Source organism: Canis lupus, chromosome 10 (genome assembly GCF_003254725.2).
Source record: "Canis lupus dingo isolate Sandy chromosome 10, ASM325472v2, whole genome shotgun sequence".
In the NCBI taxonomy this organism is placed as follows: Eukaryota; Metazoa; Chordata; class Mammalia; order Carnivora; family Canidae; genus Canis; species Canis lupus.
The window spans coordinates 56,126,381-56,153,499 of NC_064252.1; the positions used below are offsets into that span (position 1 = coordinate 56,126,381).

Sequence of the window (27,119 nt, forward strand, 5' to 3'; positions counted from 1 at the left end):
ACACATTCATTAAGTAACCTTAGAGGGTCTATTTTATGTTGTGCTAGACATAAGATATGTATTCCTAGGGATTCAGAGATGAAAAAATAAATCTCTGCTCCGAAAAAGCTTACAGTCAAGTATGGTATCTACAAAGGAACTTGAAAGCCACTTATAATAATAGAAGCCTCCCCTGACACCCTGAAGCCTCAGCTTGAGGAAACACTGTTCTCATGTGGTCCCATAACATTCTGTGCTTGCTCTTTTTTTTTTTTTTGAAAGATTTTATTTATTTATCCATGACAGACACAGAGAGAGAGTCAGAGAGAGAAGCAGGCTCCCTGGGGGAAGCCTAATGTGGGACTCGATCCCAGGAGCTGGGATCACGCCCTGAGCCAAAAGCAGATGCTCAACTGCTGAGCCTCCAGGCGTCCCTGTGCTTGCTCTTATTTTAGCACTTCTCACACTGTAAATTGTCTTCTGTGCTAGACTCCAGGCTATTTGAGGATGGGACTGTGTCTTATCCCTTACAGAAGAAAAAGATAACTAAAACATTATCTTGGCCCTTAACATGGAGTAACAAAGACCTACAACCAAGTAACATATATAAAGAACTACAGTATAAGTTTGTATGAAATAGATGCCTACAAAGTGTATGCTACAGGAGGTAGGGGGTTGGGGATGTTATTTAGAAAAGATGGCATTTGAATTTAGAAAGAATGACAGGATTTCCATAGGTAAGAAGGTTGGGAAGAAAATGGAAGATGAAGGAAAGGCACAGAAGCCAGGACAGTGTTTGGGCTGCTTGAGGTATAGCACAGAGTCTCATGTGAGTGGGCTCCAGCAAGATTTTGGGGCAGGGTTTTCATTGTAATTGAGTGCAGTAGCAGGGTGTTGGGAATTTGTTCTGTAGGCAGTGGTGGGCTGATATGGATATCTGGGTATAAGGGACTTGATCACTTTGTCAACAGGGTGAATGTTGGGAAAAGAAAGATCAGATTTAGGAGATACAATCTGGAGATTTTCAGTAACATAGCAAGAGATGTTGTAGTGAAACATAACAATGTGTAGTCAAACACAAGGGGGAATAGAGCAATTCTGAAGATGTTATGTAAATGGACTTGTCAGACCTTGATCAAGAGTAAGGGTTGGAAATTCCAATTTCAGGGTCCTTTTGTCAAAGGTGATGGCAGACACTATGACAGTGGCTAAAGTCACCCAGAAAAAGTACAGAGAAAGCAAGCCAGGCAGAGGCATAGAACTTTGTGGAAAACTTATTTTTAAGGGGTAAGTAAACCTTCAGATTTTGAAGATGAATTAAACTGTATCTTTGGAATTAAGTGACTTGCCTTCAATTTAAAGAAGAACCCCCTAAAACCCAGGTGCCCCCACCTGTAACTAAGTGCACTATTAGTTTAATGTTCTGGACTCTCATTTAATGCTAAGTTTAAAAATCCCACCTACCACCTTTCCCATCTCTATATATCGGTAAGAGAGACTAAACTTGAATTTTTGGACCCCTTTACATGAATCAAAGCAACCTATATGTCCTATGCTTCTGGCTACTAATAGCCAAGAGAAAATTTTGCCATTGGAAAACACAGGACAAGCCATCCAAATGGATGCCATTTAAAATTATAATGTGTAATATGAATTGATAGAATTGTAAAAAGCGTAAGTAAGTCTACCTTATGCTTCAAAGGCAAAAAGCTAATCTTGTGCATTATTAAATGTTTTTATATCCCTTATGTAAAAAAGAAGCCTGCTACATTTCCAACACTGAATTATTTTTATTATCCCCCAATACACTTACAGTATACAGAAATGGACAGATTTTTGCTTAAGACAAACCAATTTTTTCTTTACATTTTTTAAAGATTTTTATTTTTATTTATTCATGAGAGACGGGGTGGGAGGGGGGGCAGAGATACAGGCAGAGAGAGCAGCAGGCTCCATAAAGGGAGCCAGACGTGGGACTCAATCCCGGGTCTCCAGGATCAGGCCCTGGGCCGAAGGTGGCACTAAACCGCTGAGCCACCTGGGCTGCCCTTTTCTTTACATTTTTAACAGAAGATTGTGTTGTTATTAATGACAGTCTTCTATGGCATGTGCCAAAGTTGTGGCTTGAAATTGTTTTTAACTATTAATTATCAAGTGAAATATTTATACCTCAAAGAGGGAGGCCTGAAAAGAAAGGCTATGGAACTTTTGATAAAGACTATCTTAATGAGCAAGTATATAATGGGGCCCATCCTTGGAATAGCATCATCCTTGCTGATCAATAGAACTAAATTATACATGGATATTATTAATTTGGCTGGCAGAGCTGAACTTTGAAACGAACTATCACCTCATCAAATAAAAGACCCCAAAAAACAATCACACACACAAAAACAAAAACAAAAGCAAAAAAGAGGAGAAATAACAACCAACACCAGAAATACAAACAACTGTAAGAGAATATTATGAAGAAATTATATGCCAACAAATTGGACAACTTCAAAGAAATGGATAAATTCCTAGAAACATATAATCTTCCAAATACTGAATCAGGAAGAAATAGAAAATTTAAACAGACTGATTATCAGTAATTAAATTGAATCAGTAATCAAAAAACTCCCAACAAATGAAAGTCCAGGATCTGATGGCTTAACAGACAAATTTTACCAAATATTTAAAGAAGAGTTAATATGTATTCTTCTCAAACTATTCCAAAAAGTACAAGAGGAAGGAAAATTTCTAAATTCATCCTATGAGACTAGTATCACCCTGATAGCAAAACCAGATAGATGCCAAAAAAAGAACTATAGGCCAATATCTCTGATGAACATGGATGCAAAAATGCTCAACAAGATACTACCAAACTGAAAACAACAATACATTCAGAAAATCATTCACCATGATCAATTGGGACTTATTCCTAGGATGCAAGTATGCCTCAGTATCTCAAATCAATGTGATCCATCTCTTCAATAAAAAAATATAAAAACTATATGATCATTTCAATAGATGTAGAAAAAGCATGTGACAAAGTACAACATCCATTCATGATAAAATCCCTCAACAAAGTAGCTCTAGAGGGAATATACCTCAACATAATAAAGTCCTTATATGCAAAACTCACACTGAACCTCATGCTTAGTGGGGACTACCTGAGAGCTTTTCTCCGAAGATCAAGAAAAAGACAAGGATGTCAACTCTTATGGCTTTTATTCCACATAGTGCTAGAAATCCTAGCTACAGCAATAGACCAAAAAAAAATAGCATCCAAACTGGTAAGGAAGAAATAAAACTTTAACTATTTGCAGATCACATGATACCATAGATAGAAAACCGCAAAGACCCTGTCAAAAAAACTACTAGAACTGACGAATTCAGTAAAATCACAGGATACAAAATCAGTGTACAGAAATCTGTTGCATTCCTATATGCTAATAATGAAGCAGCAGAAAGTTAAGAAAACAATGCCATTTAAAATTGCACCAAAACCAACAAAATATCTAGGGATAAATTTAACCTAAGAGATGAAAGATCTGTACTCTGAAAACTATAAAACAATTATGAAAGAAATTGAAGATGACACAAAGAAATGGAAAGACATTCCATGCTTATGGATTGGAAGAATGAATAGTGTTAAAATGCCTTTACTATCCAAAGCTATAAACAGATTTAATACAACCCCTACCAAAATGCCAACAACACTTTTCACAAGACAGATAATCACATATAGAAAAGTGTGTTCCACAGATGTACAACTGAGTGAAGTTTCACAGAACTAGAACAAATAATCCTAAAATTTGTATGGAACCACAAAAGACCCTGAAAAAAAATATATATATTATATATAAGATTGCCAAAGCAGTCTTAAAAAAGAAAAACAAAACTGGAGGTATCCCAATTACAGATTTCAAGTTACAGTACAAAGTAGTAATAATTAAAACAGAATGGTACTGGCATAAAAATAGACACACAGATCAATGGCACAGAATGGAAAACCCAGAAATAAACACATAATTTTGTGGTCAATTAATCTTTGACAAAGGAGGAAACAGTAAATGGGAAAAAGACATCTCTTCAACAAATGGTGTTGGGAAAACTGGATAGCTAGATGCAAAAGGGGAAAACTGGATAACTAGATGCAAAAGAAGAAAACTGGACCACTTTCTTATGCCATACACAAAAATGAACTAAAAATGGAATAAAGACCTAAATGTGAGACCTGAAGCCGTAAAAATCCTTGAAGAGAGCATAGGCAGTAATGCCTCTGACGTTGACTGCAGCAACATCTTTCTAGGTATATCCCCCAAGGTAAGGAAAATAAAAGCAAAAATAAACTATTGGGATGACATCAAAGTAAAAAGCTTCTCCACAGTGAAGGAAACCATCAATAAAAGTAAAAGGCAGCCTATGGAATGGGAGAAGATACTTGCAAATGACAAATCCAATAAAGAGTTAATATCCAAAATACATAAAGAATTTATAAAACTCAACACCCCAAAAATGAATAATCTGATTAAAAACTGGGCAGAAGACATGAACAGACATTTCCCCAAAGAAGATATCCAGATGGCCAACAGACCCAGGAAAAGATGCTCAATATCACTGATCATCAGGGAAATGCAAATCAAAACTACAATGTGGTATTAGCTCACATCTGTCAGAATGGCTTAAAAAACCCAAAACAAACAAACAACAAAAAAACCCCCCAAGAAACAACAATGGTTGGTGAAGATGTGGAGAAAAAGGAATCCCTTGCACTGTTGGTGGGAATGCAGACATTAGTGACCACTGTAGAAAACAGTAAGGAGGTTCCTTAATAAATTAAAACAGAACTACCCTGCAATCTACTAAGTGGACTGCTGGGTATTTAGCCCCAAAATCCAAAAACTCTAATTCAAAGGGATACATGCACCCCTGTGTTTATTGCAGCATTATTGACAATAGCCAAATTATGGAAGCAGCAAGATGCGGTATGTGTGTGTGTGTGTGTGTATGAATATTATATATATTTAATATATAAGAATAAGAATATATATATAATATATATAAGAGAATATTATTCAGCCATAAAAAAGAATGAATCTTGCCATTTGCAATGATATGGATGGAGTTAGAGTAAAATCCTAAGCAAAATAAGTCAGTCAGAGAAAGACAAATACCATATGATTTCACTCATCTGTAGAATTTAAGAAACAAAACAAATGGACAAAGGGGAAAAAATACAAACCAAGAAATAGACTCTTGACTATAGAGAACAAACTGATGGGTTACCAGAAGGGAAATGGATGAAATAGGTGACGGGGATTAAAGGGTACATTTATCATGATGGAAAAAGAAATGAACTATCTCACAAGCCATGGTTAATGAACTGTTTATAGCTGAAAAACTCTGATAAAGGTCAGTTGACAAAATGAACAGCTACAGTAAAAATACTAAAAGTTGATGGCCTGTACCTAGATAATTGAATACTTTTATTCTTAGAAAATGGATTTTAGCCATTTGAATTGTGACACAGTAAATGACTCCGTTAGAATTCACATATATGAAATCATTGCCTACCCAGAAAGATCTGAAACATACTCTAGAACTGGCCAGTTATTTTCTAACATAGAGGTTCGAGAAATGATGAGGTTTTGTTTTTTGTTGTTGTTGGGTTTTGTTTCATGGTTTTATTTTCCTTAGTTTTCTTTGGACTTCTATTTTTGTTCTTCTCAAGTGTATTTTATTAAAGGATAATTACATATAGAAAAGTGTGTTTCACAGATGTACAACTCAGTGAAGTTTCACAAATTGAATACACCCAGGTATCTAGTACCCAGGTCAAGACACAGAACATCCTCTGCCCTATAGAGTCGGGTTCATAGTCCCTTCCAGTCAATAGGTACCCACCCACCCCCTAGAACATTTGGGAGATAATCATCATGGGTCGCTGATGTTTCTGAACTCTTGGAAGCAGAAACCCTAACTGCCTTTGTTCAGAGTATCTCTCCAAGGATATCCATGAATAGCTTTGGAAGACAGAAATAGTGTTTCCCTCCAGAGCAAAGGGCAGGTTTGCTTACAGCCTTGAAAAAGTAGACATTGTGTCCCCTATGGAGCAAAGTGCAGGTTTACTTGCTGTTCAGTATAATAAAGATAATGTGTGCCTTCAAAAGCAAAGGGCAGACGTGCTTAATTCCCATTATAAAGGATTCACTTTTCCTGAGCCCAGGGTTCCTTTCCTCTAACACAACCCACTGTGTGTGCAGGTGTCATGGGGCTTTCTTCATGCTACAGAGTAAGAATTAGAGCCCAAGAGACTGGTGCAAGTACCGATGCTGGCTATTGAGTTGTAAGGTCCTTTGTCTTGGACTCAGCAACTGTTAACTAGGCAGGCTAACACGCTAAGTTTGTAAGGAGGGTCAGATGCCAGAGTCTTCACTGTTCTTGGTAGTGATTACTGTTCTGGCTTCTACCCCCGTCGATAAAGTTTACCTGTTCTTAAACTTCATATATAAATGGAATTATATCGCACATTGCCTTGAGTCTGGCTTCTTTTATCCAACATCATGTTTGTGAGAATCATTCATATTACTGCATGCAGGCATAATTCTTTATTTCTCACAGTATTACATTGTGTGAATATTTAAAACTTGGGTGGTGGGTTTTGTTTTTTGTTTTTTTGGGTTTTTACCAGTGGTGAATATAGGGGCAGTTCCCAATGTTAGGTATTCAGTTGTGCTAGTATCAACACTTTTATGCATGTCTTTGTGAATACATATATGCATTTCTGTTGGGTATGTTCCCAGAGCTGGATCAGAGGGTGTGCATAGATACTGCCAAACAATTGTCTAGAGTATTTGTGTCGGGCTACTCTCCTGCCATTCTGGTTTCTCTGTGTACTTTTCCACCTTGTTATTTTCCATCTTTTTAGTCTGTGTTTTTTTTTTTCAGGCTGACATGCTTTTATTTTGCCATAATGTGGATAAATAAAGATAAATATGCCAATGGTGCCCTTCCAATTTTACAGAGCAATCTCACAAGTAATTTTGCTATTTATGGAAAGAGACACTCAATTACTAAGTTGTTACCAGGGTAAATTGTCAAGACAATCAGAGCCACAAGTTTTTCGTTAGGTAACTTTTCCATGAAGACAACAATTTCTGAAGTCTTGAGCTTCTGACAAGACCGAGTTATGCAAGTTGTATTTCTAAAGATAGTTTTAACAGAAACAGGTGAAAACTGTTAGTAATATTGAGAGAATTTTCTATAGTAAACAGGAAAGAGATGGATATTCTTCTAAATGTTCCCAATTGAAAATAAAACAAAATCTATACCTCCAAGTCTTCCCAGTAAGCAGAGAAAGGAGTAAGACTTTCCAGAAGCAGAGAAAGGAATAGGATTTTATGAAATACAAGTGAACTTCGGGGCACAGTAGTACTGTATTCATCTTCCACATACATAAGGTCACATGAAAACAGGAGGGAAAACAGCCAACATGGCACTATTTTTCTTTAAAGAACCCTTTGCGAGGTATCAGAGTTAAGGCTTTGGCTACCTGCAGTTCTACTGTGCCAGTCCCAAGAAAAATATTCTCCTCCCATCACTACTCCCAGAGCAAGTCTGCCTTCCTTGCAGGCTCTCGGTTGACCCAGTCTTAATTCTAGGCCCTGCATTTCCCTGGCTCATTTCTGCATCTGGCCTTTGGTTCAGTTTTCCCTGCTTAGGGCACCCACCTCAATCTCTTTGGTTCCTTTCATCCATTCTGAACCAGAAACACCTTTCCTTCCCTGTGGACTAGTCTTCTGGTAAGCCCTGTAGGCATTGCTAAGGGAGGGGAGGGGCTGGGAGAGCATGGAGGGGCAATAAGAGCTCCAGGAGTTTCCTTGACAGGACACCCGCTCTGCCTCTGGAGATGGAAAGAGAGCTAGATTAAACTGAAGAGCTTGCTCTTGCAGGTGTATCTGGGCTACCATTTTTTTTTTCTTTTTTTTTTTTTTTAAGGAGGGGTGGCTACCACTTTTTAAAAAGAGGTAGAAAAGGGACGCCTGGGTGGTTTAGCAGTTGAGTATCTGCCTTCAGCTCAGGGCATGATCCTGGGGTCCCGGGATAGAGCCCCACATCAGGCTCCCTGCGTGGAGCCTGCTTCTCCCTCTGCCTGTGTCTCTGCTTCTCTCTCTCTCTCTCTCTCTCTCATAAATAAATAAAATCTTAAAAAAAAAAAAAAGGTAGAAGAGAGATGAGAGACAAAGAGAAGGAGATGAAGAGGCAGAGAAAAGGTACACCACCCTGGCACCTTTGACACTTCATCATGTTGAGGATGAAGAAGGGAGGCAAATCAAAGTCTCTAAATTTTGTATGAATTCACTGGGTGAGGCTGAGAAAGCCTGGTGCTTTGTCATCAAGGACCCTACTGTTATCCTTGCCATGTGAATAGGGTCTAACTTGTCACTTCAACCACTTGCCTGACAGCCAGTAGGGTTCCTAAGTGATGGTAGTGGTGGTGTGGAATTGAGATCTTTCAGGGGAAGAACTGAAATGTGTTTTATGGGCCGGCAGGGAACCTGGGCCTACCATCACTTCTGGAGATCATTGTGCATCGAAACCCAGAAAGTGAAGCTGGCAGTGGTCTGGACGATGTACATCCATCAGGCAGCAGCCTAAGGGGTGGGTGTAGCCAGTAGCAGGCAGCACTCAGTGCCTGGAAGGGCAGGAAGATCAATGGAATTGCATGAATCACATAGGCCAAGTGGCACACTGCTGTTTTCCCTGGGCCTTATTAATGCCCAGCAATTTTTCGCAGGTGATGAGCAGAGTGAGTAAAATAGGCTTCTGAACATAGCTAGACATCCAGGGGGTAGTAACCAGACTAGAGGCCCTGGGAAGAAACAGGGTCCAAACAGTGTAGGTAAAGGCAGTGCAATTTATAGCATCATTTGTTTGGCTGAGAAGAGTGTGAACCATGCCACGTGGCACGTGATGTTAATGCAGAAAAGCCATGAAGGTCTCAATCCTGCAGTTGAGAGCATGAGTGTTTGAAGGAAGGTCAGTACAAAAGCAGCAATAGGCACACCCAGTGCTGTTGCCAAGGCACTTCCAGCAGGAAGTGGTAGGGGATCTTGTATGGGAGTATTTCCGAGGGCAGAGGTTAACCAGATTGGAACCAAAGGGATCTCCATTGGCTTCCTCATCTGGCAAAATCTAGCTCTGGAGGCCCCTTCATGCAACAGGTAGTATTGGAATAGATTTGGCCAGAGGTCCTCTTTGATAATCTCAGCAATTCTTTCAGGCTCTGGAAGGTTGTGGTCTGAAAACCGGGTGAAGAAGCTGCAGGTGATGCCTTGATTCCTATGAATGAAGGTCTAGAGTTCATGGTTTGGGTGCCATATGATTGGAGTGGCAAGAGACTCCACTTGGCTGGATGATCTGACCTCCTATTCCTCGACAATCAGCTTGTTTCTGCACAAGGGGTTTCTTCGAAAGAGGAATTTGAACTTGGAGCCCATCCTAGGGTGTCTGAAGTCTTTCACCTCCAAGTTGGCTGTGTACCTTAACATGTCTGCTTCTTGGCCTCTACTCAAGGTGGATAGCTGTGGCTAGTTCCAAAACGCACTGACCCAGAAGCTAGGAATATTCCGAATGATGTAGCTCTTCTGCTCTAGGTAGTATTGATGTACTTGACCAAACTTGCACCACAACTGTAGTACGGCTCTGTCAGCCTGAACGTTTATAGTGTCCACTTCCAGCTGGATGGCCTCCAGGGAGCTCACGTGGAGATCCACGTTCAGGAACCAGGGACCTGCTTTGACCTTCACCTCATTTACCACTTTTTTTCCTCCCCCACTTCCATTTCTTCATCTCCTGGCTTCTGCTCCACCACTTCAGCGCCCTCCTCCTCAGCCACTGCTCCTGAGAAGATGGCACAACCTTCAGTCCTTGATTCCTTGGCTTTTGCCCCAGCCATCCCTTCAGACCCCAGCTTCCCCATTTCTAGGCGCCTTTCCCACCAGGGCCACGTGGCTTTTCACAGTGCAAGCCATTTTTTAGGCTATTGTCAGTTGCCCAAGAGGCTGCTTCCAGGCCCTCCAAAATTCTGTATTTTTTCATACTGATTTGTAGGAATCCTTTGTACCTGCTAGATACAAATCTTCTTTCAGATAGATGTCTTGCAAGTATCTTCTCCCTTTCTGAGTTACTTTTCTCTATGTTAATGATGTCTTTGGATGAACAAAAGTTGTAAATTGTAATATATTCTAATTTATCATTTTCCCCTTTAGATTAGTGTTTTCTTTTTTTTTTTTTTTGTGCTCTGTTGAAGAAATATCCCCTCTCAAAAAAAAAAAAAAAAAAAAGAGAAATCTCCCCTCTCCAAGATCTTTCACTTTTATGTCTACAATCGATCTCAAACTGGTTTTTGTGAACCGTGTGATGAGTCAAGATTTGTTTTTTCCATATGAATACTGAGTTGACCAGACACTGCTTATTGAAAAGACCATCATTCCCCATGAATTAAATGTTTCTATCAAAAATGTCATGTGTCATTGGCCAGAGCCAGTCAGTTGGCCTTACCTAGCTTCAAAGGTCAGGTAGTAAGTATTACCGTTCCCTGAGCCTGGAAGAAGGAAATTCTGAGTACTGGTGAGCACTATATCACCCATCAAAGAGTGTAACTTGGGGATCCCTGGGTGGCGCAGCAGTTTAGCGCCTGCCTTTGGCCCAGGGCGCGATCCTGGAGACCCGGGATCGAATCCCACATCGGGCTCCCAGTGCGTGGAGCCTGCTTCTCCCTCTGCCTGTGTCTCTGCACCCCCCCCCCCGTGACTATCATAAATAAATTAATTAATTAAAAAAATTTAAAAAGAGTGTAACTTGAGTAATGTGTAAAAGATCAGCTGAGTTAGGCCAAAGAAAGTAGAGAAAAGGTAATGAGGAACATAAGAAAAATGAATGACAAAAGAGTACCCCCCAAAGATTAACAATAAAAGGGGAGAGAGAATAAGTAAACAGTGTTTGGAATGAAAAATATAGACACAGTAGTGATCTAAAGAAATATCAGGGAGCACATTAACTTTAAGCCAGTGCATTTTCAAACATGGATGAAATGTATTACTTCATGGAACGTATAACTCATCAACACTGACTGAAATACAGTAGAAAACCTAAACACAGAAAGAAGAAGTAGATTGAATCAATAGTTTGAAAAGAATCTTCCCACAAGAATAGCATGAGGCTGAAATGGTTCTGAGGCAGATACTACCTTTAAGGAATACATACCTTTAAGGAATACATAATCTACTAAACTTTAAATATTTATTGTGTCCTTATGTTATACCTAGCACTATTCTAGGCCTTTTAGGATATATTGGCAAATCGAACAAAGATTTCTTCCCTCAGAGTATTCAAGTAGAGCAACAGGCAGAGGCAGAGGGAGAGAAGGAGAGACAGGCTCCCCGCTGAACAGAGAGCCCAATGTGGGGCTTGATCCAATGGCCCTGGGATCACGACCTGAGCCTAAGGCAGCCACTTAACCAACTAAGCCACCCAGGTTGCCCTTATTTCAGGATTTAGAAAAAAGAACTCAGAATCCGACTTAGGTTCTGCATGGATTGCTCCTGGGTGAAGAATAGACTGGATGGGGGCAGTAGTATATGTCAGGAGATCTTTTAGAAAGCTACAAAAGTAATCCAAGTGGAAGAAATTTCTCAGATCAAGTGTAGCAATGGAGGTGGGCAGTGGATATAGTATGATGGTATAGCTAGCATGGTTTCATGATGAATTGGGTAGGGGAAATAAGAAGTCAAGGATGACTCCTTGGATTTTGACCCAAGCAGCTGGTGAGATGGAGTTGCCAGGAGAGACAGGGAAGATTGTGATGGAGCAGATCTCTATGGGAGAATCAGAAGGTTACTTTTAGATGAGCTAAATTTAAAATTACTATTGGACAACAGAGTTAAGACAGTAGGCATTGGGAATTTGGAGCACAGGAGAGGTCTGGGACAGGGATACATATTTGCAAATAATCAACATACATGATATTTAAAGCCAGAGAGCTGGATGAAATCACCAAGGGTGTGAGTATTGACAGACTGAGCCCCGAGGCTTCCAAAATTACAAAGTCAAGGAGAATAAGAAGACCAAGGAGAGACCAGTAAAGTAGGAGGGAATATGAGAGTGTGCAATGTACTGGCAGCCAGATATGGAAGGGAAAGTGCTTACCTGGGTGACATGGTGCTGACAGGTGAAGTAAAATGAAGTCTGAGAACTCATTATTGGGTTTTACAACAAAAAGAGTTACTGGTGACTCAGTAAGAGCACTTCCAGTGGAGTGGTGGGGGGTTGGAATGGGGTTTGAAAGGAACGAGAGGAAAGAAATTGGAGACAGTGAATATTGACAATTTTTTTTTGAGGAATTTGCTCCAAAAGGAAATAAATGGGGTCATCATTTGACAAGAACAGTTTTGGAAGAGTGGGAGGGTGACAGCTCAGCTATAATGGGTTTAAGAGGAAATGGGAAGGGAGAAGAAGGGAGAAAGTTAAAGCAGCAAGTATTCACGACTCTTGAGTTTTACTTCAGAGAAGTGGGATGATGGCTGGTGGAGAAAGTGGATCAAAGAAAATGGTTTTAAAATGGGACAAAAAGAAGTATGTGTACATGCTGATGTCAGTGATTCAGCAGGGAGGAAAAATTCATGATGTAAGGGAGAGGAAGGAGAATCAGTGGATGGATGTCTTGAATAGATAAGAGCGGATGGAATCTGGTGCCTTGGTGGAGGAGGGGGCTGAAAGCATGCCAAGTTCACTTGTGCGAACCAGCGGGATGGCAAAGGATGAGGATATATGTATCTGGTCAGTGGGTTGAAGTGGTGGTATCTATGAAATTCTCTTCTGATTGCTTCAGTGTTCCCAGTAAAGTAGAAAGCAAGATTGCCAAGTGAGTATGAGGCAAGAGGCAGTGGGACTCTGAAGAGAGATCAACAAGGTCATGAATTTGAAGTGAGGCCCTTCAGCCTGGTTGTGAATTTTTCTTCAGCCACATTCAGTATAAAGGCACAGCATGAGTAAGCAGAGTCAGATTTAGAGCTGAAGCAAGATGGGCAAGAGAATGATGATCATAATCGATCTTAGAATTTAAGCCTGGAGGAGTAGAGGACATACAGGGATGAGGGGCAGTGAAAAGGTGGCCTGATCCATACACTGGAAGACCCAGGGAATTGAAGGTCACTGGGGCCAAGAACCAGAGTGAGCTAGAAGGATGCCATAGCAGTCTGGGAGCGGACTGCAAGGGATGGTTCAGAATCTTCCTCCTCCTCCTCAGAGGGGGGCTGAGATGAGGCACACTGGGGGTGAGGCCGTTCCGGGGAGGAGGTCAATGAATCAGGAGGCCAGGGTGGGAAGGATCACTGATGTCTGTATTGAAAACACTGAAAGCTAAAAGTCCAGAGCAGTGAGAATGAGCCAGGAGCTAAAATCATTAAGAAATGTGGGGGGATGAAGTAGGAGGGGCATGAATGCAGGACATTAGGCCATCGAGACTGAGGTCAGGACATTTTAAAGCTCATTCTGTATTCTAGGGCCATGGTTAATGATACAGTAATGCCACCCTTAGCTGAAATCAGTTTGTGGGAAAGTAGGCACCTTTAAAATTGCATATTAACATCACAGACCCTGTATTTTACTGTTTTTCTTTTTCTCAAAGTGCCTAGATGACAGTTACACATACATTAGCAGGTCAAAAATAAGGAAAGTATATGTTGTTTTTTTAAATCGGAAACTGAGAGGTGATAAAACTGAGTTTACTGTGAAATGTAATTTTCTCTCTGGGGTCTTTCATTCTGTTTGTGTCCTAGACAGACCAGAAACTATTGAAAAGGACAAAATAAGGTCTTAAGTTGGGGCTTAAAACATTCTGGGGAGACACTCTGACACGCACACACGCACACACATATATATATACACACACACACACACATACATTTTTTTTAAAGGGGGAATAAAGAACTAGACACGCACACACGCACACACATATATATACACACACACACACACACATACATTTTTTTTAAAGGGGGAATAAAGAGAGATGATGGAAAACATTTGAGCCATCCAGTCAACCAGAGAAAGTGATGTGAACAGAGAGGAAGAGGGAGCGGGGAGGGATAGAAAGAGAAAGAAAAAAGGAAGGAAGAAGAGAAAAGAAAAATGAGGAAAGAAGGAGGGCTTCTCAGGAGAAGTGCACTGTGGTCACAGATCTTCACACTGTAGAACTGTGGCATGTTTAAATTCCTGGGAAACAGAAAAAGCATGCTTTTTCAATAGATAAACCTAATATAAGGTGAATGAAGAGAGCCTGTGAATTGTATGGTCTTATTTCTCTTGGATTCTTCAAATTTTGTTGAGCAGTTCTTCCTTGCTTTGAAAGGGATCTCTCACTCTTGACTTAATTCTTTAAACAAGTGTATTTGTCTAGTGACTTGCAGAGCCGTGGTTCCTTGGGCGAGGCCACTCAGTGTAGAATGCTGAGGGCCTCAATACCATTTTATTCGGTGAAGACCGGAAAGAATGTGGGCAGGTGAGAGGAGGAGATGCACACTATGTTCATTTCCTCAGTTTCCCATAAAAAGCTCACGAAACTGTGTGTGCCTAGGGGATGATGAGAAAGAGGCTTTACGTGATTAACCAAGTAGCTTCACGGTGGCAGTCATCTCTCTGTGGCCTCTTAGAAAAAGTATATAAATAGAAGTGGAGTGAAAATATTTTAGTTACCAGAATGTGGGTAATGATTTACTCCAGAAAAGTCAATAATTGTGATTTAATCATTTTCTAGTAATGCAGCACTCAGAGCAAATATGCATGATGATGCTTGATGAATCTGTGAGGTTGAAGGTCTGTGTCGGGTGCTGGCCGGGCAGACAGGCCCCAGGGTCTGACCAAGGTCAGCCCAAGGGTATACAGAGCCATTATAAAAATGGAAAAATATAGTATAAAACATCATATCAAATGATATGATAACGTTAAACATAATTATTGTGTGATTGCAATACAATTAATGGTTAAAAATAAAGTTGGTACTCTAGCAAATCAATAAATTTATGAAAATTTGAAATATTGCAGGATCTTTTAAAACATAGCGTGACCTTAAAAAACAAAGTGCATCAATGGTGTCATCATTACAAGAGCATATTTTTTGAGCAAATTCTTCCAGCTGCTTTAAAAACTCTTTTATCTCTACAGTAGATACAGAATGGTAAATAGAATTTTGTTCTAATGCCTAGTGAGTTCTTCTCAGCTGTCATTTTTAATTCTCTTTTTGATCTTTTTTTTCTTTAGAAACAACAATATTTTTGTGTTTTGGTGCATTACATCCTCATTGAACCCTGTGAACTAGGTACTATCATTTAGCCCCATTTTATAGATAGGAAAACTGAGGTGCAGAAATAATAAGTAATTTGCTCGGGGACACATAGTAAATGACAAAGTCAAGGTATGAATCCAGGCACTCAGACTCCACAACTCTTCCTCTTAAACACTGCAGGGTACACTCTGACCCTTTCTCCGCCTCAATTTTCTTCTAGTGGTTGTGACAGTTAAAGATATGGAGCTCAGGCAGGGGAGGCATTGATTCTGTCTTTGTCTGTTTCTGTATTGCTTGATTTGTTATAAAGGACATGAATTATTCATATATTTTTATAATCAAGAAAAAAAATTGAGGAGTGCCTGAATGGCTCAGGTGGTTGAGCAACATACTCTTGATTTTGGCTCTGGTCATGATCTCAGGGTTGTGAGACCAAGCTCCCCCTGTTGGTTCCATGCTGGGCATGCTGCCTGCTTGAGATTCTCTTTCTACCCAGTGCACCTGAGTGGCTCAGTGGTTGAGCATCTGCCTTCAGCTCAGGTCATGATCCTGAGGTTCTGGGATCGAGTCCCGAATTAGGCTCCCCTTAGGGAGCCTGCTTCTCCCTCTGCCTATGTCTCTGCCTCTCTCTGTGTCTCTCATGAGTAAATAAATCTTAAAAAAAAAATAGATTCTCTCTCTACCTCTCTTTCTGTCCCTCCCCCCACCTCTCTCTCTCTCTCTCATAGATAGATAGATAGATAGATAGATAGATAGATAGATAGATAAATTCTAAGGCCTATAAGAGTACCTGGCTCTAACAGAGAGGCACCTAATAAAGTCATTGCCATTATGTCTGAAAGCAAAGTCCTAGAGTTTCCATCTGATTTACTAGGGATTTATTACCTCTGGGAGCTGGGTTATGAAGGGAAGAAATAAGATAGGCCAATAGGCAGAGAAGAATTCAGGTTAGAGGTTTGTATTTTCCAATGGGAAGGGCTTGTATATCCTAAAGAGAGGGGTGGGAGGGAGAGCAAATCGTTTTAAGTGAATGTGAAAACCGATGGAGTTAAGTCCCAAGGAACAGGCCAGAAGGAGGGATGGTCCTAGAACCTTGGATAAAATAACTTACCTTAAAAAGGTTCATATGACTTAACTGTTAGTAGATAAGCCCCATTTTATGAGCTCACCAAGGTATCAAAATAGGTATCAAAAATAACAAGATCGTTTTGGAAAATGAGATGAGAATGAAAAGCACTCTATGGTTTTATTTATCTGCCTGGTTCTGGGCAATGTGGGAACAGGTTTTCTGAAGAGGAGCCAACAGTTTATTTTTCCATTTGTGGGTTACAATGGTAAAATGATTGTGGCAAAGGAACATCTTTTCAAGCGGCTTCCCTTGGTGTAGGTCAGGGGGGCAACAAGAGGAGGTATTTCTGCAGCTGGGAGAAAGGTTCAGAACTGTCTTTCTGGAATGGGCTCTCATTTCAGAGTCTAAAATAGATTTGAAATACTGTGCTATTTGGGAATTGGGGCCTATTGCTTCTAAGCACATCTGTTGGTAGCTGTTGAAATTCAAATAAATTCAAATAAGGTCCAAGTAATGCTCATATTACTTACCGATTTCAAGGAGCATTTAAAAAATACACATCCAGAAAACCTACACTAGTCACTGACAATACTGAAGACACAATATGGAAAGCCTTGATTTCCTGCCAGCTGTAGTTATTTTGAGCCTGAGCCATAACATTTAATTCTTTAAAACACCCCTTTCTCCCTGCCTGAACTTTCCGACTGAGATTCATTTTCATTTTCAAAAGTTTAAATATGAACTCCGTCACATAGTCCTATATTTTGGTTTTGATCATTCTGCAGCCTTCAGTAGTTGAAATGAGGTTGATGGACTATTAAAGTCAGAAAGCCAGGATTGAACAGATGCATTTCCCTCTGTCTTTTCTTCAGTTTTAGTAAATGAAAGTTTTCATTTGGGTGTTGTGCTTAAAAGAACTTGGTATACCTATTTATTTACACACGATTACGTTTTAGAAAGAAAGGGCATCTTTAAAAAGGCAATGACAGGGGGCACCTGGGTGGCTCAGTTGGTTAGCCTTCTGACTTTGGCTCAGGACGTGATCTCAGGGTCCTGGTATTGGCCCGTATCAGGCTCCCCAGGAGCGATCAGTGGAGTATTATTATTTCCATCTTATAAATGAAGATATTGAAAGATTAAAAATAAGCAATTTGCTTAACATCACACAACCAAGTCAGGATTTAAACCCATGTCTGTTATTCCTGGTTATTAACTCCTAAATTATGTCTGTTATATGTGATGTAGTAAAGGAGAAGATGAAAGACCATAAAAAGAAATTGAAATGTATTAGGAATTGTAAGAAATAAATTAAGATATAAATGATGAAGACATTTGTCTAAAGCCAGGCAAACTTTTAAAACAAGTATTATGGTAAAAGTAAAACATCAGGAAAGGGGAAAACAAACAGGATACCACCAGCCCAGAAAAGGGCTTCAAAGACAAAGGTGTGGCAAAAATCAAATACACTAGTTTCTCAAGGTGTGTTCCTTGCATTCTCTGGTGTCTTTTGGAAACATTGGGGTCTATGTAAGGTTTTGGCACAGTGAAAGATCCTTCCTCTACGAAAGCTAATAACTAGCCATTTGACACTGATATTCTTATTTTCTTCTCTTTACTTTCCTCTAAAATACCATAAGTGTGGGGGCACCTAGGGGGCTCAGTCGGTTAAGTGTCTGCCTTCAGCTCAGGTCATGATCTTGGGGTTCTAGGATTGATCCCTCATCAGGCTCCCTGCTCACCCCTCCCTTCACTTGTGCTCTCTGTCTCTCAAATAAATAAAAGCTTTTAAAAAATAATAAATATGACAGGTGTTGAAAAATATTTGGGTGTTAAAGTCCATAAGGTTTAACAACTAGTATTGTTCAATGACTGGTATAGCTGGTTCCTCCTTCCTCTCCAGATTTATATGCAGAAAAAATATTATCCATGATTCCACTATTCTATGTCATTAGTGACTTTCTTTTTTGTCTTCTTCAGTATACACAGTAAGAGGAATAATTACTGGCTCCCTTCCACCATTAAATAAGAACAGTTTTTTCCAGTTTTTGTAATTATAACTCTAATACCTATATCATAGTTAAGTTGATATAGTACAATTATATTGGGCATTTTTTTTTTTATATTTTTTTTTATATTGGGCATTTTACTTGTTTCCAGTTTTTGCTGTTATAAATGTACAAGAATGTTAGTTATATAATGATAATGCAAATATATTATTTACTTGATTATATATTACATATTTATTAATATATATAATTTACATACATTTCTTCATAAGTGAATTGTATGTTTGTATCCTTTGACCATTTCTTGAGGTTTTATTTTTTATTTTTTCTAAAGATTTTATTTATTTATTCATGAGAGACCGGGGGGCGGTGGGGGGCAGAGACACGGGCAGAGGGAGAAGCAGGCTCCATGCAGGGAGCCCGATGCAGGACTCGATCCCAGATCTCCAGGATCACGCCCTGGGCTGAAGGCAGCGCTAAACTGCTGAGCCATCCAGGCTGCCCCTTCTTGAGGTTTTAATATTTTTGTAGGTTTAAATAAATTCTGCATGTGTTATATATACCAGCTTCTTTTTTATTATAATCCATACCAATGTTTCCCAATTGTGTTTCTTTTAATTTCGGGAGTTTTTTTATGTTAGTCATTTTCTTGCTTGATTTTTTGGGAGCCATTTATTTTTTTCCTTTGCTGTAAGCTTTTCAAAGATACTATCCCTCTAAAGATTTCATAAATATCTGATTCTTTTTTCTCTAGCTTTGCAAAGAGTTAAATGAAATATTTAACTCTTTAATTCACTAGGGGCTTACTCTGGTATGTAGTATGAGAGCTGATCCAAATCATATTTTGTTTTGTGTTTGTTAGCCAGTTATCTTGGGAATTAATAAAGTATAATTAGGCAATTATTAAATAATTATTATTTTCCCTAATTTTATGATACATGTAAATTATCTCTCTGATCCGCACTGCCTTGGTTACTTATTTATTCATTTATTTATTTTCAAAGATTTATTTATTTGGAGGGGGAGAAGGAGAGAGAAACTCATGCAGACTCCACACTGAATGCAGAGCCTGCTGTGGGGCTCTATCCCACAAGCCTGAGATCATGACCTGAGCCGAAGCCAAAAGTCAGGTGCTTAACTGACTAAGCCACTCAAGTGCCCCCTTTTTAATAATTAATATGCTTTGTTTTAGGATTTCCTAGGAAATAGTTCAGCGTTATACTCATGGTTTCATTGTTAGTGTAGAACTTTAATATTTAACAAATAGTAAATAACTGTACTTGAAGTTTTTTTCCTATATGATACCATAGTATATATCTCAATTTGTTTACCTTGTTTGTTTATTCCAATATAGCTTTGTAGTTTTCTTTACATATGGTCCATAAAATTCTTTGTAATCCTCTTTATAAATATTATAGACAATTCTGAGTTTATCCTCCCTCCTGTTTGTTTTGTTTCACTTTGCTATTCTGAATAGAATTTCTTCCCTTTTTATTATATTTTTGAGCTTATACTTAACCATCATAAAAAAAGCTCCTACTTATGGTAACTTCATTATAAACCCAGTCACTTTAATAAATGCATATAGGCTAATAAGTTTAAACAGATTCTTAGGATTTCTAGATCTGCAGTGCTTTCTGCAAATAATCATAGTTTTATGTCACTCTTTAATATATCACATTCCATCGGTGCAAAATGAGTACCCACTAAATGAAGTCACCATTACTTGCATATTGAAAAGAACAACAGGCTTGAGAGTCAGGAAATTTGAATCCCACTTTCATATCCTCAACTGAGAAAGCCACCTATGAAGCACTTTGGATGAGGCATCCTGCTAGGCACTTGACGTGCACCATCTTGCCCAAGGCTTAGAATAAGCCTACAGAGAGAGAGAGAGAGAGAGAGAGAGAGAGAATCACTATCATAAGTGAGGAAAGTAAAGTTGAGCAAGTGCAGTGGGCCAAGGCTGGCCCATGCTAGGCCCAAAGAAGCAGTAAAAAATGGAGCACCCTCATGCCCAACTGTGGCAATATGAAAGGCCGTGAGCCCACAGCCTGGAGTCAGTGACCTGGCAGGTTTATCACTCCCTGGGGGCTGCATTGACCACTGAACTTTAGCCAACGTTCTGTGAGGAAGTCGGGAGAAATATAGAAGCTGCACCAGCTCGCTTTCATCCTTATCTTGTAAATACACTTCATACTTCCTGCCTCTGGGTCACAGTAAGTCTGTGTGAAACAGTCCTGTAGGAAGTCTGTGTTCCCTTTCTCAGCCAGTCTTCCAACCCACGTCAACCCTTCAAGGCCTGGCTTAGCTCATTGGGTTAAGTAATTTGTCCAAAATCATATAAATAGTGAGTGATGGAATAAGTGACTTGCTCGATACCAAGTGGTTTCTCCATTCTCCCAGTGATGTCTACACTGGTGATATGGTTCGGGCAGTTCATGTCACTGTGATTCCTCATTTGTACAATGAAAGAGTCAGATAAATGGTTCAGTTTTGACAGGCTGGATAGCAACTCTGCTGTTAAATACATGTTATATACTTATTTTCTTCGAGATTGCAAATTTCTCCAAGTCAGAGACTGTACTTTCCATAATCTTGAATCACTCCTATTGCTTTGCATGAACAAGTGTCAAGTGAATATTGAGCAGAATGAATCAATCAAAGAAAATAGGGCTTTTCTCACAAGACATTTTCAATGCTAGGACACAGGGGCCCCTAAAATATTTCACATTTCAACTCTGGAGTCTTATTTTATAAAGACTACATTTGTCAAGAGCCTATCACAAGAAGATGCTTATTTAGCAAGGGTCAGCTTGTTTTCATCTGAAAAGAACAAAGAATTGAGTTTAGGGACAGGAAGTCTGGGAAGAATCAAGGTGGGAGCTGTGGTAGGTAGACTTTAATAAAGCTGTTTGGGCTCTTTCTATCTCTGGGCTGCAGTTACAGCAACAATATGAAAAACTGTGACTGTTCAGATTTAACAAAACTAGAGCCTATCCAAACCCAATTTTGAATAAATGACAAACTACGGGGGAGCATGCCTTAACCTCTCTGTTTGGGCATGTGCTAGAGAGCTAGGAAGTCTTAAGCTTCTGTCTAAAACTGAAACACACAGTGTGTTCAATGTACCCTCAGAAGATAGAGTACAATCACTTCTGCATTATTTAGTATTCTCTTTTATGGCAAAAAATCAGAAGGGAGATACACAGCCCTTGGGAAACATCGAATCTGTGGGTTCCGGTTTTAAATATAAAATCTCACTGAATCTCATCAGTTAACATTTCTCAACCTTTATGTCCAAGGCCTTCTGAGCAGATATTCCCAACAACCTTCCTCCTGCTCCTTCCACCATCCCCAGCCAAAGAGGGTAGGGAGGGAAGACCAACCTGCACTGCCACTAGTCACAAAGGTTATTTTTGGCATAAAAACAGGAATTTGCAGCATGCACAAGTGGCTGGCTTTGTCTCCTGAGCTTCACAAAGACCAGCATCATATCAAGACAATAAAATTATTGTTCTCTAAAACCAAAAGACAGATCTGGGAAAAATTAAACATTTTTTGTTGAAGATTACTTAGCATGTCAAACAATTTTTAACTAACTTTTGATAAAAAAGGAAGCCCAGGGAGGAAGCTCTGTTTGCCATAATGAGTCAAACTGTTTTTTTAATGAGCCGCAGCATCTACAGGACAAGAAAATATTACATAAAACCAAGAAGAGCTTGGCCTAATGTGATTACAAAGGAGAAGGATGCGAACCACAGTGGCAAGTTGGTGCTGCCACGGTAAACACCCACGGGGTGCTTTCCTTATCCTTTATTTCCTTACTCTTTATTATCCAAAACATCTGCATCCGATTGCAACCTGAGAAGCAATAAATTCACATGTCATTCTTTCAGGATTTTGTTGTTGTTTTTTTGACCACTTTGTAACAGTGCTTAGTGTTATTGTCCCAGAATTGGAAACGGTAAACATCATGTTAATTAAATTTCGGTAATAACTTATTCATAGCATAGATGTTTTTCACATGCTCAGTGTTATTTTAGTTTGCAAGGGAAGGCACAAGGCTCAGTCGTAGAAAATGCCATGGCAACCTGAGCTGAGGTGGTCCTGAATGCTCTAGACTGTGTTTCAGGCATCCTGGTGGTATTTTACAGTTCTGTGCAAGGTGAGGTATGAACAAAGAAGAAGGAGACCTTCTTACCTAAATAACCTTGGTCTTTAAAAAATGCTCCAATAAAGTTTATTTTGACCTTGAGTTAAAATGTTCCAGCTCCACTGGCTGACTATAATGGGGCCGCCCCTCTGATTTATTCGAGCTACATTTCATTTCATAGAAGCCTTTAAATTATAGGAGTTCAACTATATTCTCTGAAAGAGAGCCTATAACAATGAACCTAAATCCAAGTATACTTTTCCGGGAACATCTGATTCCTTGGACCTCCTAACCTGTCACATGTCACGCCCACCCACAGGAGCCTGAGCATTAGCTCTGTGGGACTATTGGCTAAAGATGAAAAATTTCATGTTTTCATCAGTTTTTAATTTTGAAAGGAAACTAGTGCCACTTGAATATTTCTGGCTTCTGGTATTAGATCAGGAAAGAAAACCATTTTTTAACGTTTCCCTAAAATCTTGAAAAAAATAAGGTGGAATGGGGAAATTTTCTAGTACTTTCTTTTGGCAACCGTAGGAATGTGCTTCCTGAGGGTCTCACTGGGGAGAAACTGATAGCTCAGAGAGTAGAGATCGGCATCGTATTTAACACTTCTCTAAGGAATATTAATTTCTGAGAATGATTAAGCAGATGTATAGACTCTAACATCTTAAGTGAATTCCATTTAAGTGAACTTGGAACGTCAGCATGTACTGATCTATAATGAACATCTAAGCTGTACTTGATTTGCCTAATGCTGCTGTATTTGGTAAGGACGAAGGAGGTTCCAATTTAATATAATTTCTTATTAATATTTAGTCAAACAATAAAATGCAAAATTAAGCATATCCCTATTATTTTCCTGAGCTAAATAGCTTTTAGTGTGCCTTTTCTATCCTTGTAGGGGAGATTAAAGAAATTGCCATAAAAAGTGCCCCAGGTGTACTCTATTTTTAATTTTTACTCCCTCTCTGGGCACCTTGAGTTTTCATTCTGAAATACAACTCAGTCTGTGTCTTTATAGAAAAAGTCTAGGGGCATCTGGCTTGGTTGGTTAAGTGTCTGCCTTCAGCTCAGGTCATGATCCCAGGGTCCTGGGATCAAGCCCCATTTGGGCTCCCTGCTCATGGGGAGCCTGCTTCTCCCTCTTCCTATACCCCCTTCTCCCCGCTTGTGCTCTCTCTCTGTCAAATAAATAAAATCTAAAAAAAAAAAAAAAAAAAAAAAGTCAAATCCCAAGCAAGTTGTACAGATCCTTCACTATCCAGCCATGGCTGCAATAACCTATTTAATCCATACGAGTCTTCTACTCAAAATGTTTGGTATTTCAGCCATCATTCTCATTTTTTTTTTAAGATTTTATTTATTCATGAGAGACACAGAGAGGCAGAGACACAAGCAGAGGGAGAAGCAGGCTCCATGCAGGGAGCCTGATGCGGGACTTGATCCCTTGACTCCAGGAGCATGACCTGCCCCTAAGGCAAGTGCTAAACCACTGAGCCACCCAGAGATCCCCATTCTCTTTTGTTAATTACATTCTATATATGTTAGTCTAACATTTTTCAATATTACAAAATTTATTTTTCACACAGGGGGAAAATCATTCCTTACATTACCACGTTAGAGTTACTAAATCTTTTTTTTTTTTTAAGATTTTATTTATTTATTCATGAGACAGAGAGAGAGAGGCAGAGACATAGAGAGAGAAGCAGGCTCCTCACCGGGAGCCCAATGCAACCACTGAGCCACCCAGGTGTCCCTGGAATTACTAAATGTTGAAAAGAATTGATATCATTTGTAAAATATTAGGTAGTATCTAGCTCTAGATGTCACTACCCCCCTGCAAGAGACATTACAAATAAAATTTCAGCATTTTTTTTGTAATGACCTTGATCAGAAAAGCCAAATTTTATATTTCTGTGTTCAGATTGCTCTTTCATACAGGAAAAAAAAGAGAAAATTTTTTATTCCCTTAGGCATTTTCTCAATAATCTTTTATTAATTTAAAATTAATAATATTTACTGGGGAAATTTGAAAGCACAGAAGAAAGGAAAGAAAACTATTTATATTTCAGGAGATGATTACTCTTAACACTTTGATATATATCTTTCAAATATTTTTCTGTCTGTATATATTTTCTTATAAAACTAATGTCATACTATATATACATTACATATAACCTGCTTTTAGAAAGCTTAACACCATATTACAACATCTTTATAAGTAAAAATTCATCTTCTATATTCCTTTGTATGAAAATATAGTAATTTATTTAATCAGTTCCTAATTATTAGATATTTAAATTACTTGAAATATTTTCTTGTATACAATGAAAATCCTTGAGGTAGTACCTTTACTCCTCAATTATTACTTTAGGATAAATTTTTGGGAGTGGAATCATGGAGTCACAATTTATTTATATAATTAGGCAGTAAATGCAAGATATACAAAAATTCAAAAGGAACAATGGAATATTCAGTGAGAAGTCTCCATCCTTCCTCCTGGGAAGCAGCTGCTTATGGTAGTTTCCATTTATTTTTTCAGAAATATTTTATGCATTTATAAGCCTGTATAAATCCTTTAGTGTGCCTGTTAAGAAATTAGTAAAATGATTTCAGTAGTAGAATTTGTTTTGTAGTTTTATATGCTAAATAATTACAGTACAAAACTTTCTATAATGAGGCAACATTGAATTATCTCAGTTCTGTATGATTACTTAATTCAGATTTTACTTCTATATAATATATCACTTATCAACTACCATGACATTTTTATCTTCATTAAACACTTTAAAAAATTTTTATGTGGATAAGTTTGAACACACTCAAAAGCAGAAAGAATAATATAAGGAAGCCCCAAGTGCCCAACTAGTATGCACATTTTAAGACTTAATCAACAATGCTGAGTTTTTCTCCATAAAATGTTTTTACTTATTTATACTCCTATCTGCTATATGAGATTTACAGTATCTTTAGTTTTGTATTGTTGAACTTTAGAGCTTCTATATTCAATGCTGTCTATCTTTTTAAATTTTTATGTGTATCTTTTTTAACAAGAGTAACTTGGTGGTAGGAGGGAACATGATAGGAAAAATTAGGGCCTAACTTATGCTTCTAGTGCAGTGATGCCAGTCAACTTGGAGCAGCTTCCTGGTTCAGTGTGTTGGGATGAATCCTGAGAAACACATCTAAGGCTCTGTGGGGAAAAGTGCTAGAATTTAGTAGTAATGTCTACCAAAGGAAAGGGAGGAAGCAGGGAGGATTGTCGGTATCCATGCCCTGTAGTTTCCTGATTCTGCTTTAGCTTAGGTGCATAACAGCATGCTTTTGTACCATACTTTTGTTTAGCAGCCATAAAAACGAATCTGGTTTAATGAAAAGGTGATGAGACATTCCTATTGACCTATAGATGCCCAAAGCCTGCTTTTACATTGATAACTTTTCTTGAAAGTAAGTTGCTCTTTTGAAATGAACTCACTGGTGCTGATATACATGTAAAGGGGAGTTTTGCACAATCACTAGTGGAGCAGGTGTTGGGGGGGGGGATATTCTTAGAAGCTGGAAAGGATGACATTTGCCTTGTCATTCTTGCCTTACTGGACTCCAGGCAGGACCATGAATCTGTTAAAGTTCCCAGTGTGGCTTGTGGTCATGAAACAGAGAAGCTAATTGACCCACAATAAGTTGAACTTCAAATCTTATTTTTAATGTTACTTTATTTTTATTTTATTTTTTATTATTTATTCATGAGAGACACAGAGAGAGGGTCAGAGACACACGCAGAGGGAGAAGCAGGCTTCATGCAGGGAGCCCGATGTGGGACGCAATCCCCGGACTCCAGGATCACGCCCTGGGTGGAAGGCAGGTGCTAAACCACTGAGCCACCCAGGGATCCCTGACTTAAACTTACTGACCTAACCAGTCACAACAAAAGTATATTTAAAAAATATCAAGTATATCAAGTTTTTGAGAACTACCATTTCAGGAACCAATAGAATGGTAAATTTAGAAGGCATCTTAAAGATAATTGAGACAGAGCATAGGCAAACTACATTCCATAGGCCAAATCCAGCCCACTGCCTGTTTTTGTAAATCAAGTTGTATTGGAAAGCAGCCAGGCCCATCTGTTTATGTAATGTCCATGGCTGCTTTTGCATTACAAGAGCAGAGTTGAGTAGTTGTGACAGACTATATGGACCACAAAACCTGAAACGTTTACTATCCGGCCCTTTATAGAAAATGTTTGCCAACCTCTGATTCAAACCAGCCTTTTCATTTTAGAGATGTAGAGATTGGGAATCACCTAGGTTGTGTAACTTGCGAAAACAGCTGGCTGTCAGTTTGCAGAGCTACAGTCCCCTAAGGTTTCTGTGAGAGAGAACATTTTTACATCTTCTGGAAGCCCTACTCTTTCTCCTCAGGCAGGATGTCACTCCCTCCTCCACCACCTTATGTGCTTACTGCAATAAGGGCAGAATGAGAACTCTCCTGCGCTCATGCAATGCTTCATACATTCCTTGGTTATCACATTTATCATGCTGAATTCTAATCATTTGCTTTTCCCACTAGACTGTGAGT

At 39.0% G+C, this 27,119-nt stretch overlaps 2 protein-coding genes across 15 annotated transcripts in view; one reads left to right on the plus strand and one right to left on the minus strand.

The window, feature by feature from the left end:
• Window positions 1-27,119, plus strand: part of ACYP2 (acylphosphatase 2) — a 247,932-nt gene that overhangs the window by 195,752 nt on the left and 25,061 nt on the right. For 8 of the 14 annotated variants that reach the window (XM_025467078.3, XM_049115508.1, XM_049115510.1 and 5 more), the window contains one exon: window positions 1,147-1,266. The exons of the other annotated variants lie outside the window; for them this stretch is intronic. In XM_025467078.3, coding sequence (XP_025322863.1) covers window positions 1,147-1,266 — 120 coding nt within the window. The remainder of the gene's footprint in view (window positions 1-1,146; window positions 1,267-27,119) is intronic. 14 annotated transcript variants of the gene reach the window in all.
• On the minus strand, window positions 8,883-9,946 carry TSPYL6 (TSPY like 6). The gene is given in 2 exon segments (XM_025467044.2): window positions 8,883-9,790; window positions 9,793-9,946. Coding segments are annotated over 2 exon segments (1,062 nt in total).